This window comes from Apium graveolens, chromosome 3 (genome assembly GCF_009905375.1).
Source record: "Apium graveolens cultivar Ventura chromosome 3, ASM990537v1, whole genome shotgun sequence".
Classification (NCBI taxonomy): Eukaryota; Viridiplantae; Streptophyta; class Magnoliopsida; order Apiales; family Apiaceae; genus Apium; species Apium graveolens.
The window spans coordinates 42,330,481-42,346,743 of record NC_133649.1 but is presented as its reverse complement, the minus strand read 5'-3'; the positions used below and the strand labels follow the sequence as shown (position 1 = coordinate 42,346,743).

At 30.8% G+C, this 16,263-nt stretch overlaps 2 protein-coding genes across 4 annotated transcripts; both read right to left on the bottom strand.

Annotated features, from left to right (window-relative positions):
- Positions 1-3,126: 3,126 nt before the first annotated feature.
- LOC141712193 (cysteine-rich receptor-like protein kinase 3) lies at positions 3,127-6,664 on the bottom strand. Its single transcript, XM_074515034.1, has 7 exons — positions 5,834-6,664; positions 4,905-5,024; positions 4,626-4,762; positions 4,303-4,513; positions 3,953-4,187; positions 3,681-3,825; positions 3,127-3,508 (listed from the first exon to the last, which is right to left on the bottom strand). Exons 1-7 carry the CDS (start codon positions 6,585-6,587, stop codon positions 3,266-3,268), a joined length of 1,845 nt encoding a protein of 614 aa, XP_074371135.1. The 5' UTR covers positions 6,588-6,664; the 3' UTR covers positions 3,127-3,265.
- Positions 6,665-9,572: 2,908 nt separating this feature from the next.
- LOC141712192 (uncharacterized) lies at positions 9,573-15,928 on the bottom strand. Of its 3 annotated transcripts, none has more exons than XM_074515031.1 (14): positions 15,744-15,928; positions 15,561-15,654; positions 15,110-15,220; positions 14,315-14,412; positions 14,113-14,205; positions 13,877-14,013; positions 12,816-12,888; positions 12,685-12,730; positions 12,488-12,597; positions 12,136-12,243; positions 11,989-12,045; positions 11,754-11,815; positions 11,061-11,373; positions 9,573-10,391 (listed from the first exon to the last, which is right to left on the bottom strand). In XM_074515031.1, the coding sequence occupies exons 1-14, from the start codon at positions 15,810-15,812 to the stop codon at positions 9,972-9,974; spliced, it is 1,791 nt and encodes a 596-aa protein (XP_074371132.1). In that variant the 5' UTR covers positions 15,813-15,928; the 3' UTR covers positions 9,573-9,971. The 3 variants fall into 3 exon arrangements, with proteins under 3 accessions (XP_074371132.1, XP_074371133.1, XP_074371134.1); XM_074515032.1 differs by adding an exon at positions 15,328-15,438 and having other exon boundaries at positions 15,561-15,910; XM_074515033.1 differs by having other exon boundaries at positions 10,202-10,391; positions 11,057-11,373.
- Between the last annotated feature and the right edge of the window lie 335 nt (positions 15,929-16,263).

Genomic DNA, 16,263 nt, shown 5'->3' with positions numbered 1-16,263 from the left:
TTAAGGATTTAAAATTGTCAATATATTCGATAAAATATTAAGACCGTAGTATTTTTAAATGCGTAGTGGTATTGGATATTGGATCTTTTAATCGGTTCATTGAATATTTGGGGTGGGAATTCATAAAGCAATATAAATTTTATTTATTTTTATTAGCAATTTATCAATTTTATGTCTTTCAATTATTATACACTAATGCACGCACAATTTGTTTTAGTGATGTAGTTTCACTAACATAATTAATTTAAAAATATTTTTAACAAATTTAAAGTTTACTCCATGCACATTTTTATAATCGTAAATAATTAAATATAATTATGTGTTTCAACATACTAATTCAAGTATCAGACACCTATGTTAATCTTTGCATTTTTTAACAATACAAATGTATGATAAATTTTGCGATATTGCGCTAATTTTTTTTAAAAATAAATTTTGTATATTGCAAGAAATTCTCGTGTGTGAAGCACGGGCTATATTACTAGTTTGAATAAGAGTGATTAAATTGCTTTAAATGGTGGTACAGTAAAACCTCCATAAATTAATACTCGATAAATTAATAATCTCGTTAAATTAATATTTTTTTCTAACCTCGAGTCGGCCCCTTTATACTAAATTAATAATTCACTAAATTTATAAGATAATATTTTTTTATTAATACATATAAGTCTCATATTATATATAAATTAATAATTGCATATTACATCAAAATTATAGATTTTTAGGATGTACATTTATAGTAAACCTTAATTGTAACCTGTTTTTTTTAAAAAAAAATTGATGTCGTATTGTACTTCATCTTGAATCTTTCTTAATGCATTATGGAACTATGTCGTACTATGTTCATATTAGAAGAGAAAATTACTTAATGTAATTGTTGTTTTAAAGATATCTTTTTCTTTTCGTGAGACTAACTGGGTATTTAGTTAAATAAGGTATCTTTTATTATTGTGGTAGATATGACCAAGGCTAGTCTAGAAAAGATAGGATTCTAACTTGAACCATTTTGACAACTTGAGGATATTAGTAATCTAATTAAATAAGTGAATCCTTTCAATTTACTTAAATTTATAAATATTTCTTAATGTTATTTTAAGTATTTAATAGATGAAAATAAACTATTATTCTGAGAATTGTATATGTTATAAAATTTTGAATAATATATCTCGATAAATTAATAAATTATTAATATATCGATAAATTAATAAATTAGTAATTTATCAATATATTAATATTTCGATTAATTAATAATTTTTCATGATACCAAAGGTATTAATTTATCGAGGTTTTACTATATACTTTTTCTTGAGATAAAAAATAGTGGTATATTTTTAAAGAAAAACAATATTTTTCGAAATTAAATCAACGTACGCCTTCGCTTTTGCATAACATTATTTTTCATCATTAGTAAATTTTGTAAATTAATATACTCTAACATATTTGTTTCCATAATAAATTTTTGGAACTGGTTTTGAGAAAATTCAATAATTAAGCCCAGAATGATGTATTTTGATTTCTTTTTATAACTGTTCTACTCTTAAAATTTTAATGTTATAAAAAAATTGAGGCTAGGAAATAACTAAAGGCATTGATAGCAAAATAGCCCATCTTCGATTTTCATGTCCCTCCTTGTCTCTCTCCCAAATATTTTACTCAAAATAACCACTTAAAATCTAATGGGTCGTTTGGCTTAAATAATAGTATGAGATTGTAATTAGAATTCGGATTAAAATGATATAAGAGTGAATTATCATTTTTAATATCATATATTTAATTGAGTATTACAATGAATATCTTTGTTATAAGATATTTTTGTATTATTAATTTTAATTATTTTAAATTATATTAATTTAATTATTAATTTATTATATTTTTGGTCAATTATTTTATATTTGTATCTATTTTAACGAAATAGCTTGAATATAAATGAAAATAATGAAAAAATGGTTTTTCCTCGTATCACCTCCCCGATATCAAAAAACCCATATCTGAGTTTGAGAAATAAATTTAGGGGTCGTTTGGTTTGGCTCATTCTGATATCAGATTTGAGTTTCGTTCATTCCAACCCCATACCTGGTGTTAGGTTCACTGTTTTTAAAATCTGATACCCATATCTTATATCCATCTGGAATCAGATTTGATACATTTGTGGGGAGTTGGGTTTGAGAAGGGGGTATGAGGTATCAAATTAAATTTTATTTTTTTATTTATTTATAAAGTTCAATACAATCTTAAAACATATATCTTAAATATCATGTTGTTTATTCTTAAATAAGTTGTACTTATTTTTATTTAATACAAATTAGTAATATTTTATTTTATTTGTTTTAAAGTTATATATTAACATTGAAATTTTAATTTTTTAATCACTTATATTTACATTTTTTTGTTCTTAAGTTGTATAACTAACTTAAATTCGACATATGCAATATATAAAAGTTTGATTTAACTAATGAACCAAAAATATTTAAATCAAACAAATTTGATTTCAGTACCGAACCAAACACATTATATCAGAAATGATTCCTCAACCCCATATCAGCCTAACCCAATTTCTTATTCCAAACTCATACCGTCTTCTGAATCAAACGACCCCTTAAAATTATTATATTTTCAACCAGATATAAGATATTGGGTTAAAAAGAACGAAATTCGTACTTGATTCCAGGATTACTCAAACCAAACAACCCTAAATAGTCTATAATAATAGATTTATGCGCAATTTCATACGCATCATCAAATAACATATTAGCCCGTGATTGGAAGATGCATATCTGTACTTATCACATAAATTTGCATTATTTTAAAAAAAATACGACAGACGATTCAGCGTATTTGATGAATTGAAATTTTAAAGGTCCAATCATCTTATAAATTTGATATTTTGATAATCCACCCGTAACTAAATTATTTTGATAAATTCTCCAAATATGATGTGTCATATGATGTATACTTTAATTAAGATAACGGTAGTATTTTTTTTTAGAAATAAATAATGGTAGTGTTCTTAGAAACAAAGTATGTATACTTTAAGTAGATAGCGGTAGTATTGTTGTTAGAGACAAAGTGTCATGTAATAAGGGACAGGACTCCAGATTTGTAGCTCCACTACAGCGGAAAACGAGAAATTAAAACAAAATTAGTGTATATTCTCATTCAATGATTTTGTCACGCTGTGTTACACTTGCCTCTTTTCTGTAACTAACAATGAAAGCACAACATCCACTAAAAATAATACTACAGTATAGCCAAATAGTTAGGCTCGTTATTTTAGTGGAATTCTTTGAACATAAGTAGAACTGAGAAACGGTGGTTGTGTTGGCCGAGGTAGTTGTTGATCATTCATAAGCATTTTCACAACTTTAGACATTGTTGGACGCAGTTCCGCAGATGCTTGAGCACATAGTAGACCAATCTTCAGCACTCTTGCTGCATCTTCTTCAAAACTAGCCTTCAGCACTGGATCAATTTCTTCATGCACTGTACCTTTTTTGTAAGAGTTCCAAACCTTCGAAATTTAGCACAAGAAGAAGTTATTAATTAGCTGGGATATGCTCGGTTTTTCTCAGTCTGAAGTTAGCGGGATTGAATAAATAAAGTATCAATTTACATATCAATGTTGAAGGTGAAAACAGACAAAATGTTAGCAAAGAGTATGAGCTTGTGATATTCAAATGTACCATTTCAAGGAGCGAAGTTGTGTTCTCAGAAAAGGCATTATTTCTCCGTCCACACACTACTTCAATAACGAGGACTCCAAAACTATAAACATCTGCTTTCTCTGTCAATTTGCCACTAAAAACATACTCTGGAGCCATATAACCACTGCATGTGTAAATGAGGATCAGAGACTAAGTATGCAACATAGCTACAAAGCATAGTTTGACTACAAATTTATGTATTATAAATGCTCAGTTCTGCATTAATGATGTAAAGAAGTTGGTTAACTTACAGTGTCCCTGCAATGGCAGAGGAGAGATGAGTTTTGTCACGAGGAAACAATCTAGCTAGCCCAAAATCTGCAATTTTGGGAGTAAATTCTTCATCGAGGAGAATATTGCTCAACTTTATATCTCTGTGTATGATTCTTATCTTTGAATCTTCATGCAGATACGTCAATCCCTCTGCTGTTCCTAATAATATTTTGTATCTGACGTCCCATTTTAATGCTTCCACATTCTTCTTCCCTGAAGCATAATTTCTTTAGTATCTTAAAAAAAATCCAGAAGTTGTCTGTGCAAATCTGTGACGTGTGTGTGTGTAGAGGAGAGGAGAGGAAAGAATAAACTGTCAAGTAACAACCAAAGAAGTAATCGTGAAGGCTTTGGTTGGGCATGTACTCATAAACGAGCAGACTTTCTGGTCCAGTAACGCTGTAACCCAAAAGCTTTACATGATTCTTATGATTGATTCCACTTATCAAATTTACTTCATTGAACAAGTGTTCTGCCCATTGCTTAGTATCAAATAATATCCTCTTTATAGCTACTGTCCTCCCATCCGGTAATCTTCCCTGTCCATAATATTGCATACATCATTAAGTCCACCATTATATGTACTCTCTTACTCTCTCTCGATATTCTACTTTCTTCCAATTAGCACGTCCGAAGGATGACATAATTTACCTTATACACATGGCCTGATCCCCCTTCCCCAAGCTTATTGGAATCATGAAAGTATTTAGTCGCCTTTTCAAGGGTTTCATACGAGAAAATGAGTTTGGAGTCTGTAACAGTGGCCAAATAATCATACTGCTCTTTCTCTACAACACAGAAAAGTAGTCAGATTATACGGAATAACATTTAAAAAAAATTCAAAAAATAAAATGGGTGTCTTAATATTAAAAATACAGTCACACTAACTCTATTGTCTGACAGTGTTATCCAAGTAAATTTTCGAAGTACCTCTTCTTTGTTTTTCCATGCGCTTCCGCAAAAAGAAAGAAAGCGTTGATGTAAGCATCAAAATAGCTATACAAGCTGAAGTTAAAGCCAGAACAATTGTAAAATGTCTGGCTCCCTCTCCTGTACCCACATGAACAAGCAGCTGTTAAACCTCCATTATGGATTATGGTTGTCATGCTTACATAAGATGACTGATATAGCTTAGCAAAACTCAGTTTTCACACCATTCAGCACATTATTATTCCCCCGTTATTGTTTATATTAGAAATTGGGTCACACCGTAATTACTTTAGGACCGGACTACTAGTCAAATTAGTGCAACTACCAAGTCCCTATCACCTGACTGATACCTTTAGCTGGTGAAAAGTAGTGGATATAAATTACTACTACTAATCAGCAAACTGTCTACCATTGTCTTGAGATTGATACATAAAGTTAAATTATGCTTCTTGTCAAACAAAGGTCAGCAATGCAAATTTATATTCTGCTGAAATTTATAAATCATAGCATGTATCAAGCAATAGTTATATACTCATGTTTTTACAAAAATGTTGGTTTACAAAAATGTAATGTCTATTGACTAGAATTTTATCATAAAAAACAAATTTTTACCATTTCTATTCACTAATGGCATTGTTGCTTCTACCATGGGCTTCAGTATGTTCTTTCTTCCAAACTTCAAATGTCAAAGTTACGATATTATTTTTGCATAAATGTTTTGATTTCTTCATTATAAAACACATTATTAATGACTAAAACATTCATCAGCAAACATAGAGATAAAACTGGAAAAGATAAGAAATGACTTCAAATGAAAACAAGAAACTCAAAATGACCTAAAATATTGATGAAAGAGATGTAAAAGTGGCATTCTTCAATTAAGAAGAGAAAGAAGCTGAAAATAAGAGAATAGAGAAATGTATACTTGCCTTTGCTTTTTGTTGATGTACCAGTGATCCTTGAATCTCCATAGAATTTGTAAGTAGAATACTTCAAATAACATCCAGAATTCAAAACACTTCCCTCATTTTTTGGCAGACAAGAACCAACTTTTCCTACCAAACCCTCCAAACACTTTTCACAATCAATTTTACCCAGAAATCTCCAACATTGAACCAATGCAAAAACCCTAAAATCACCCTCGTTAACATTCCCTACAGAAAACCTATCAGTTTTAGCCCCTTTAACAGCCAAACTCCTCACTAATTCACCAACACTTTCTCTAAACAAACTCTTATTTCCAACGAACTCATCCCCTCCACAAAATACCTCATCATCCGAAATCTCCCCAAAAAATCGATAATCATCATACCTTAAGAAGCATCCATCTAAGCTATTATAAACCCTACCACCAAGAAACAAACTCTGAATGAAAAGGCAGCTATGCAACTCTACTTTACAGTGTTCAACACAAAGAATGCAGTCATTTCTCGACAAATCTCTCCTGCAATCTGCGAACGCGAAAACGGTGCCATTTTCAGAACCCCCATAACTTTGCATGGATACTGATTCAGTCAGTGAGACCATAGCTAACAAGTAGTCTGTCAAGAAAACTTGGCGCCTAGACTGATCAAGAACTGTTTTCTTACTGCATACTAGACTCGTATTTGAATGGTATGAAAATGATTGCCTACCAAAAAATGATAATGACAATAACAAGATAGATGAAACTGAAAAATACATCAAGTTTTTTGAAAAGTATAAAGTACTCTCTTGAAGCTTTCTTTTACGGGTAAGTGAAAGAACAATTATGTGGGGAAAAAAGTTAATATGTATTGAAACTTTGGCAGTTTTTAAGGGCTTACAGCAACTTCAACGATTACTTAATATTCTCCTCATAAATAATATTATTAAAATGACTCTTAAAAACTTAAGATACAAATTTAATGTTTTACTTCAACAACTCTCCTCAATTTATTCTCTGTATATTTTGTATGTATTTCTTTATCTATATTTTTAGGAAAAGTATGGTGAGAATTGTAGAAAAAGGAGGGAAAATAATAAATATCAATATATAAATGAAAGAGGAAGAAAAATGCACTCCTCAATATTGAGGAAAGATTTGAAGATACTAAATATTTGAGGATGACTTAGGAGTGTGCTTGAGACATTTTTCCCTTCAATTTCTTCAAAATTTAACTAAAGAATATGTATAGAGAGTTTTTTGGAGTTGCTCTAAGAGCCTCCCATGCACTCTTTTTCCTCAAAATTTGAGGAAAATTAAACAAAAAACACCTCCAATAGCCTTTTGTACCTCCCTAGAATGTTAGGATCTCATCTTTCCTCATTAGTGAGGAGCATCTCTTGTCTCCTCTTCTCATTTTATACTCCCTTCATCCTATTTTAGTTGTCTCATTTGTATTTGTGCCCGTCAAATTGACTTAAATTTGACCGAAGTTTATTAATAATTTAGGATTGAACAAAATAAAAAAATTATATCACGAGAAAGTAGATTTAATCTATTTTAATATATAATTTTTATTTTTTCGAAATAATTTAAGAATAATGTTTAATCGTTAGCAAAAATTGGTCAATTTGATTTTTATAAAAGGAAACATGACAACTAAAATATGATGGAGAGAGTATTAACATATATTAAATGCAGTGAAGTACAATCAAGAACCTGAATCCTGTTTTATTCATATTTAATGAAAAAATAGACAAAAAAAATTGATAGAGAAGAAAACCCAGAGGCTTGTTGGAGTGCAAAGAAAAAAATGGATGTTAAATAACTAAGAGGCTATATAATAATATATTTTATGAGGAGAATGATATGCAACTCTTCTTAGTCCAAGAAATTTGAATTCTATATTAGTGGTACGTCTTTCTAATGTGTGCACTCCAATAAAATTGGGCTTTTTTAATTGATGGAATTAATATGAATGCAGCAGTCATTAAGATTTATTATTCAACCACCAATAACAGCCCATTTCTATAAAAATTAGTGATTATTGTTTGCGAATAGAAATCCCTTAGCAGTACTACAATATACAAAGACAATCAAGCCATTTTTTGTTGAAGTTTGTTGACTTGGGAAACTGGTTGGACCCCTGCATTTTGTCAATTGTGGAATTTTAGGTGGAACTCCGAACGTGTAATGATATTGGAGTAAGCTCTGTAAGAGTTCACTTTGTTTTATTTTTTCAGTTGAGATATAATTTATATTTATTTTTTCCACAAAAAACTCTCAGTCTACAAACAAAACATATTTTTTTCACGGATTCGAACTCCATTTTTATATTTACTAGTTTTTCAATAAAATATTTTAATTAATATATTCTAACTTTTTTATCGATAATATAGCAAGAAAACAGAGTTTTTTCGGAGTGAAATCATAATATATATCCAAAGATATTTTACTTCATTGGAGTCAAAATTGAACTCCACTACCATATATATTTTGAATACTAATACATACATGAAAGATATTTTTTAGAAATTAAATAGTTATATGCAATAAATTAGTTATTATTTTGCGATTTTACTATCTTTTGATTTTTTTTTTTTTTGCAAAAATACAGAATCAATCAAAATCAACCAGATATGCAATTAGTTGAATAAAGTTTTTTTTGGTTGATTTGAGTTTACATGTAATTGCAGAAACTCGTCAAATGTTACATATGCAGTTGATTCCAGTTGTCAAAAAAATATTTTGCAAATGTTTTTGAAAAATTATATTTCTACAAATTAAACAAATATTTTTGATTTTTTTTAAAAATGACAGTGTTTTTACAAAAATATTTTTAGGTTTGGGTATTTTTTTAAAAAGCTCTATTATTTTAGCTGTTAATGAATATATAAATGATCTATTTTTTCTGGGTTAAAAAAATTGATTTTTTCGAAGTTTATGTGACTGGTCTCTGCAGTTCAAGAAAAAGTCTCCACAGAATCACAACAATGAATTTTGAAAAGAGTTAATTACATTTTGCAACCCCTATTTTTTATTAAATAACAAAACTATATACTTTCAAAAATACAGTTTGCAACCCCTAACTTTAGATATCAAATACAATATAAATCCCTTTAATCATTTTGTTTAAAATATTTATATTGTGGAGGGTAAAATTGAAATTTAGAAAAATATTTAAATAATAATTTTAAATTTTTTAAATCAAACTAAAATTTAGAATTTCAATTATAAAAATAATATTAATGTCAATTATTTTATTACTCAGTATAATATTTAAAATTTTAAAATATAGATATATTTAGTAATTTTATGATTATATATATAAACATATATTTTGCTTAATAAATATATTTTAAGTATTTAACATTATGATTAATTTAGAGTATTACTAATAGAAAATAGCTATAATTTTTTTCATGCAAAAAGTGCATTAAAATAAATATTTTAATTATTTTGAAATTTTAGTTATTAATATTAACATCTCAATTTCAATTTTATAAGGGATGCATGTTGTAATTGATTCTGAAAGTTAAATGTTGCAAACTGTATTTTGCAAAATAGGTATAATGTTTTGATTTTAAATGAAAGATGAGGGTTGCAAAATGTAATTAACTCTTTAGAAATTAAAAACTCAATGGCTGTTGAGCGCTGAGATAAAAAAAAAAGTGCAGCTTATGTTATACTAGTTCTTCCTGAAATTTAACAAAGAAATGATATATGGAAGGAAATAGATAAATAATATATAGCTACAACAGGAATAATCTAAAAATTAGTATAAGCTGCCAAAAAGAACAAACATCACAATCAAAAATTATAAGCCGTCAAAAAACAAACCTCACCGCCTGTGCTATCACCAAGAGTGATCAGTTAATTGGGAACACTAACATGAATTGAATATACCTGCCTGATTTTTTGGTTATTCCTACGAAGTATACACATTAGATTATATCACCTGCGTCTTCGTGCTTGAACAGAGCAGATAATGCACCCAGCTGGCTTCCTTCTCCTCTACTCACCTTTGTTTCCCCCTTCTTATTGTGTACACCACCTTCAGAAACATTACATTTACTATGCATAGTTTCCTCGCAATTTTCTACTGTCTTCAGCATCTTATCCACCTTGCTCTGTGATAATGAGAATCTTTCCTTACCTGTCACTTATAATTTTGCAACATCTCTATCGTCCTCAGTTTTGTCTACCTTCTGCTTTTTAGTTGCCAGTTGTTGCTCTTCCTTTTTTTGTTGCATTTCTCGTTTTACCCTTGTGAACACGTCATCATTAGACGTCATGTTGTTTGCTGGTAGTGACTCACAAGCACAAGACAGTTGTTTCTCTACTAGTTCCTTCTCAACATGGTCTTCTTCACTTTGAGCCATGACTTCATGATCTACCACACAGCAGATAGTTTCCATAACGATTTTTCCAATTACAAACCTTGATTCTTTTACATCACATTTTTGAAGCATGTCATAATTAATATCGAAACTCGTCCGTCCTTGAGTATTGCGTTTTATAAGTCCGTCAATCCCACCAAAAACCTTAGCAATGAAGCTCCTCATATTTTTTGGTACAAAAACCTGAAATCAAAATAATTTACACAATATCAGAGTTCAAACTCTATGACATTGAATCTAAACTTAAATACTGCAATTGTATAGGTGATGAGATAAGTCTTAAAAAAACAGTTTTGAAAGATGGTTGACAAAGAAAAAGTAGGTATTATTTATTTGAGAAAGCACTAAACGAATCATAAACATATATAAATACAGCCCATTTTGATTAGCAAAAAAAATAATATTTACAGCCCATTTCTTAAGTCCACATACAGGCAAGAGTAGATCACTATAACCCTTTAAAGGGCATCAACAGATCCCCAAAGGGCAAAAGGGCCAACTTTAGATCCTTATGAAATTGTGATAAGACTGGGAGTATCACTTCCGAGCTTAAAACCTCTAATCAGAAGAACCGAGCTCTCATACATGTTAGATGACCAACTCTCTCAAAACCCACATCTCAAACATGTCAACCTATGCCATCACAACTTAGTGAACAAAAGAAACATATATATTAGCAGGAATTCATTTTAGTCAACTCGATGCCTTTATGTTAGCCTACTTGGGCCAGACCATTTTTTTGGTAAGTTACTTGGGCTAGACCAAAACAAACATAAAAATGCTATGAACAGAATTGTCGTCTGAAAATTTACATCATTGATTGCAAATGTGAGTTTCTATAGATGTACCTACCAAACCAGAGCAAGCGGAGCCTGGAAAATTTTCCATCATTTCATGCAAACTGTCTGCATTAGTCAAAATATGTACAGATTCTTGTATTAAAATAGCCAGCTGGATAACTCTTTCAGCAAGTTCACGATCTGATATAAAGGCTGTTGCTTCCAGAAGTTCAGGCTCAAAACTAATAGGGACTTCAATCTGCAGTCTTGCAAAATGAACTGCTGCCTTCCAATTTCCATAATACAGAAGAGAAGCTAGAGAAAAAACCACTAGGGGATGCTGAGGCTTGTCTACCAATGCCATATGAAAGACAAAAAGTCCAACCCTATTTATAAACATTTTTGTAAACGTGTTTATCTTAAATAAGTGTATATACTACATCCATGTAACAAAAAATGAAACCATATACAAATATACTAGGCTACAGACACATGCAAGTTAAGCATCCTAATTAAATCTTACAATTATTGTATTTTTCTTATCAGATGAAGAAAGTTGATACTAATATATTAGCAGGAAGACTAATTCATTTCAGGCTAGGTAAAAAATTAATTTAAGTTTATCATTCAATTCACACGATAAAAATCATTACATCTACAAAACATATAAAACAAAGTTAAAAAACTTGCATAATGTATGTGCAAGACTTTAGACATAACAATCAAAAAACAAAAACTCGTGTTTAAAATCAAAATATCAACTCACCACACACCAGAATCAGAAGGTTGTTCACAAGATGACAGGCGATCTAAATTATATAATAATTTCTGAAACGAGAGAAGATAATCAGATTAGACATGAATGAAAACAGAGTGGTCATGATATGTGTAACTTGCGGAAAATATGGGTCTTTTTTACATAAATATGTATGATATAGAGCCAATTGGTCAAGGACCATATTAATATTGAATAATGGTTATCCGAAGAAAACAGGTTTTACCATCAACATTGTTGAATTTTCACCATATTTTCTTCCTTGCTTAGTAAGATATGCCGCCTGGATCAGAAGTGTGTTAAAAATATGCTGCTTCTACAACCAGCAATGTATACAATAAAGCAGAAAACTAGCAAAATATAACTAGCTCACATGGAATGGTAGCAGAATTTCAAGCAGGCCGACTCTTTGAAGTAAAGATATAGAAGGCTGAGCAGCTCCATAAGACAACATATAATTTAATTCCATCATTATCCTGGACTGAAATGATCAGTTGATCATGTTAGAAAGGTGTATTAGGATAGAAAAGTAGTCAGAACTACGCAAACCATTTATAAATTAATTATAAGTAAACAGGTAAATGAACAGAACAAAGACTGAAGCTGCTGTACAACAATGGGCAGATATCATTAAGTTAGGGAAAAACAATGGGCAAAATTCACGAACAGCATTAAGCGATACAACTAGCAAGCAAATGCTATGACTAAACATTTCCATGAGGTACCTGGGATATGCTTAGCACTGAGAAAGAGAGATCAGATATCGCAGACTCAATTTCCTTTGAAAAAGACAAGCAAAGACGAGCTGCTATTCTCACAGCCCTCAAGATTCTAGCTGAACCAAAAAGAAACTAGTTTAAACGTAGAATACATTACAAACATCCTGGTACTGAAAAAATATTGAAACGAAATATACACTTACCACTATCCTCTGTGAAAGATATATGTGCAGGAATTAAAGTTCGTAGCTGTGCACATATCGCAACATTAGAATCTTAATAGCTCAAGGGAAAAGAAAAGAGAAATTAAATAGATAATAAAGAATGAGCTCACCTTTAAGGACTTTATATCCCCCAGTCCATTTGCATAATCATAAATTTTATGTTCAAAAGGGTTGAAAAATAAGCTGATTCAACAATTTAAGGGGAGGGGGAGTATTAATGTCAAAGAAGGCATAATTCATAGAAGAAATAATTAAGTAAGCATTACATAAAAACACAAAATTCAGGGACTGGAAGGCATAACCGCGTAAGGCAAGATATACAGAAGCTAGCAGAATAAGGGGTCTTCCAGAAAAGAAAAGGAGGCATATCTTAAGAATCTGCTGCCAGATCATGTGGAGATAATAACAAAAGTATTCAACTCATGCCCCAGAAGTTGAAGCCAAAATCAAGGCAAAAGATACTTCAAAACAGCAAGTTTTTTTATGTTATAGTGTCAGGAACTAGGGTTTCTGACTTTGAGTTTTCTGAATATTTGAATGTTTTTGTTGTTTTCTGATAGTATAGGACAGTAATCAAGTGAAAAAATAGAGAGTTAACGGCTAGAAATGCAGATAGAACAAGACGATAGAACAGAATTGAATATAGACAGAGATCAGAACTCCGGAATGTAGAGAGAGGGGGGAGGGGGGAGGGGGAGGGCGAGAAACAGAGAATTAACAGCTAGAAATGCAGATAGAACAAGAGGATAGAACAGAATTGAACTTAGAGAGAGAGAGAGAGAGCTAGAAATGCAGATAGAACAAGAGGATAGAACAAAATTGAACTTAGAGAGAGAGAGAGAGAGAGACTTGTGGAAAAAGTCCGTTTTCATACATTGATCATGCATAATCTGAAAATACAATCACGTCTTGCTAAATATAAGCTACCAACAAACTAAATCAGTAAATGACACATATACCCTTACTATTCCTATTACCCCAAATACTACTATAGACTACTACTAAGCTGATTCCTAACATATAGCGAACAAATGCAAAATTCAAAATGTACTTCAGTAACTACATACTGGAAAAAATCCAAAACCTAAAACAGCTACTAGTGAGGAACATAAAACATCCACACGAATGAGTTATCACACTTTGAAAACATAACAAACGCTTCAACACAAACCTGTTAACTGTAAAATCGCGGCTCATACTGTCCCTCCAAAGTACAAGGTCTGATTTTTGGCATGTGGGGGGCTTTTGAGCAGCAAGAAACTTTTCTTTCTCAATAGTGCCTTCCACTGCAGTTTCAAAACTAGATACCTGGTAAATGAAAAAAAATGTTATATAACATATAATTTCATTTGTACCACTAAAATATTCTACGCTTCCCAGAAGTAGATACGTATATACATTACTGACCTCAATAACTGTGTTTTTTAAGTGTACTATACATATAGGAAATCGCCGTCCAACAATTTGTGAAGGATAAGAACGATAAAATTGCTTCTTGACCTACATGAATATAACAAATAATCAAAGATATATAAATACACCGTCTCATTATTATAAAAGCGCTTCATTTAAAAGTAAAAAGTATCAACAGAAGAATCGTAAAGATAACCTGTTTAAGGTTGGCCGTTGTTATAATATCGTAATCTTTTGGTTTTCTGTTTAGTAGTAAATCCCTTACACAACCACCAACCAAGTACGCTTTGAACCCTGCATAATACAGATCAATTTTTATGTGACTTGTAAAATAACTAGTAGAACCACAAAACAAAATAAAGACCACTTTCACAAATTATGCTATACTATGTGATTCAAATTTACAATATCGCATGTTGATCACAATAGACTACAAGCCCATGTATAAAGTAGCCACGATCAAATCCTTAAAAACAAGGAACTTTCAAACGACATCAACTGTAACTTAGTGTGCTTATATAAACTATTATTAACAATATGATATTAACTGTTACTTTACACATTATGTCTGTCTTTTATAGATGTGGCAAAAAGAATACTTTTCAATCATTTTTCTCCTTCAATCCTGTAATAGAACAGTATATTTTCACTGCATGAAGCACACGCTTAAATGAGGCTGGAGACGAGAGATGTGAGATGCGAGATGTGGTGTTCTAATATTATCCCAAACAGTTACAAGCTTGCAGCTTTTGGCTTGAGGAAAAGCCAAATTCGAGAACAAGAATGAGTTCATATTCTATAAGAATGATTTACATATTTTCTGCCTGATAATTTATTTTTAAAAAGCCGAGGCTGTGTCTGGAACTTCAAGAATACAAGGAAAAAGAATGAAACAAACTCAAATTAGAAAAAAATAAAAATCAGATGTTTAATAATATTAAACATTTAGCATGAACTAGTCAATTAGCAAAAACACAATTAAACTTGTCACCTCGTGCTTGGAGAGACTTAAGAACAAGCCACGAGGCCTCAGATATCATTGATGAATATAAACCCAATTTTCTGGAATCCAACTGCGTGCGTTGTGACGTATCCATTTTACCTACACATGCATACCATGAAAAAACAATAAACAGAATATACAATCTTACATTACTACAACAATAAGAAAATAAATCCTACATAACACATTGGTGCCCCAAATTTTACCTAACATAGCACATTGGCGGCTGCATTCATTCCGCCTTTCAGAAAAGCGGAGGTCATATGGCAGCCACCATTTTTACAAATTACATTTTTTCTAAACGACTGAAGTAATATCTGGCAATGAAATCGCAAACTTAAGAAAACCCGTCCAACAAAGTACCACGCTTACTAGTTAAATGAACTCTAAAATAAAAACCCTTACTCATAAATGGAAAGCATGGTATATATACACATACCTAATTTAGAGTCAGGATTCAAATGCGAGCCTTTACTTCTATTAACACTAGATTTATCTTGAGCTCCAGTTCCCACAAAACTATGTCTAAATCTCTGCAAAATATATGAACATGAATGTATACAATTGTAAAAGTATGCATAGTGTTTGATAAAATGTCTGAATGAAAAATAAGAGACAGTGCCTTTAAAGAGAGAAGAGATTTAAGGCGCGAAAGCAATAATGAATTTCGTCGGATTGAAATCCCGTCCATGGCCGCAAAATAAATCAGCCGTCTTCAATTCATCCCCAAGTCATACCCTTTTCTTCACTTTTATACTAACTGATTTTCTGGGGACCGATGTTTCTTTAGTAGTACAGCACAATATCACCGTTCACCAAAATAAAATATGTTTGTTTTTTTTTCATTTGTTTCTTTAAATAATGGACTAGTAACATTATAAATTTGCTTTTAAATAGAATAAATAAAATTATTTGGATTTCTGGTTTCGTGTTGGTCATCTTGAATAAAAAATTTGAAGAAAAATCGTCGATTTTTTTTGAACTCTTCTACGATTTTATTGTAATTGGAATTCTTGATTTAAACTCAATGTCTAGTAAATTACGTTTTGCAACGGCCTTATAAACCTTATATATTAGCATCCTACCGGAATCCATCAATTTGATTAACTTGCTTGTTATGTGCATATTTATGATCATATTAA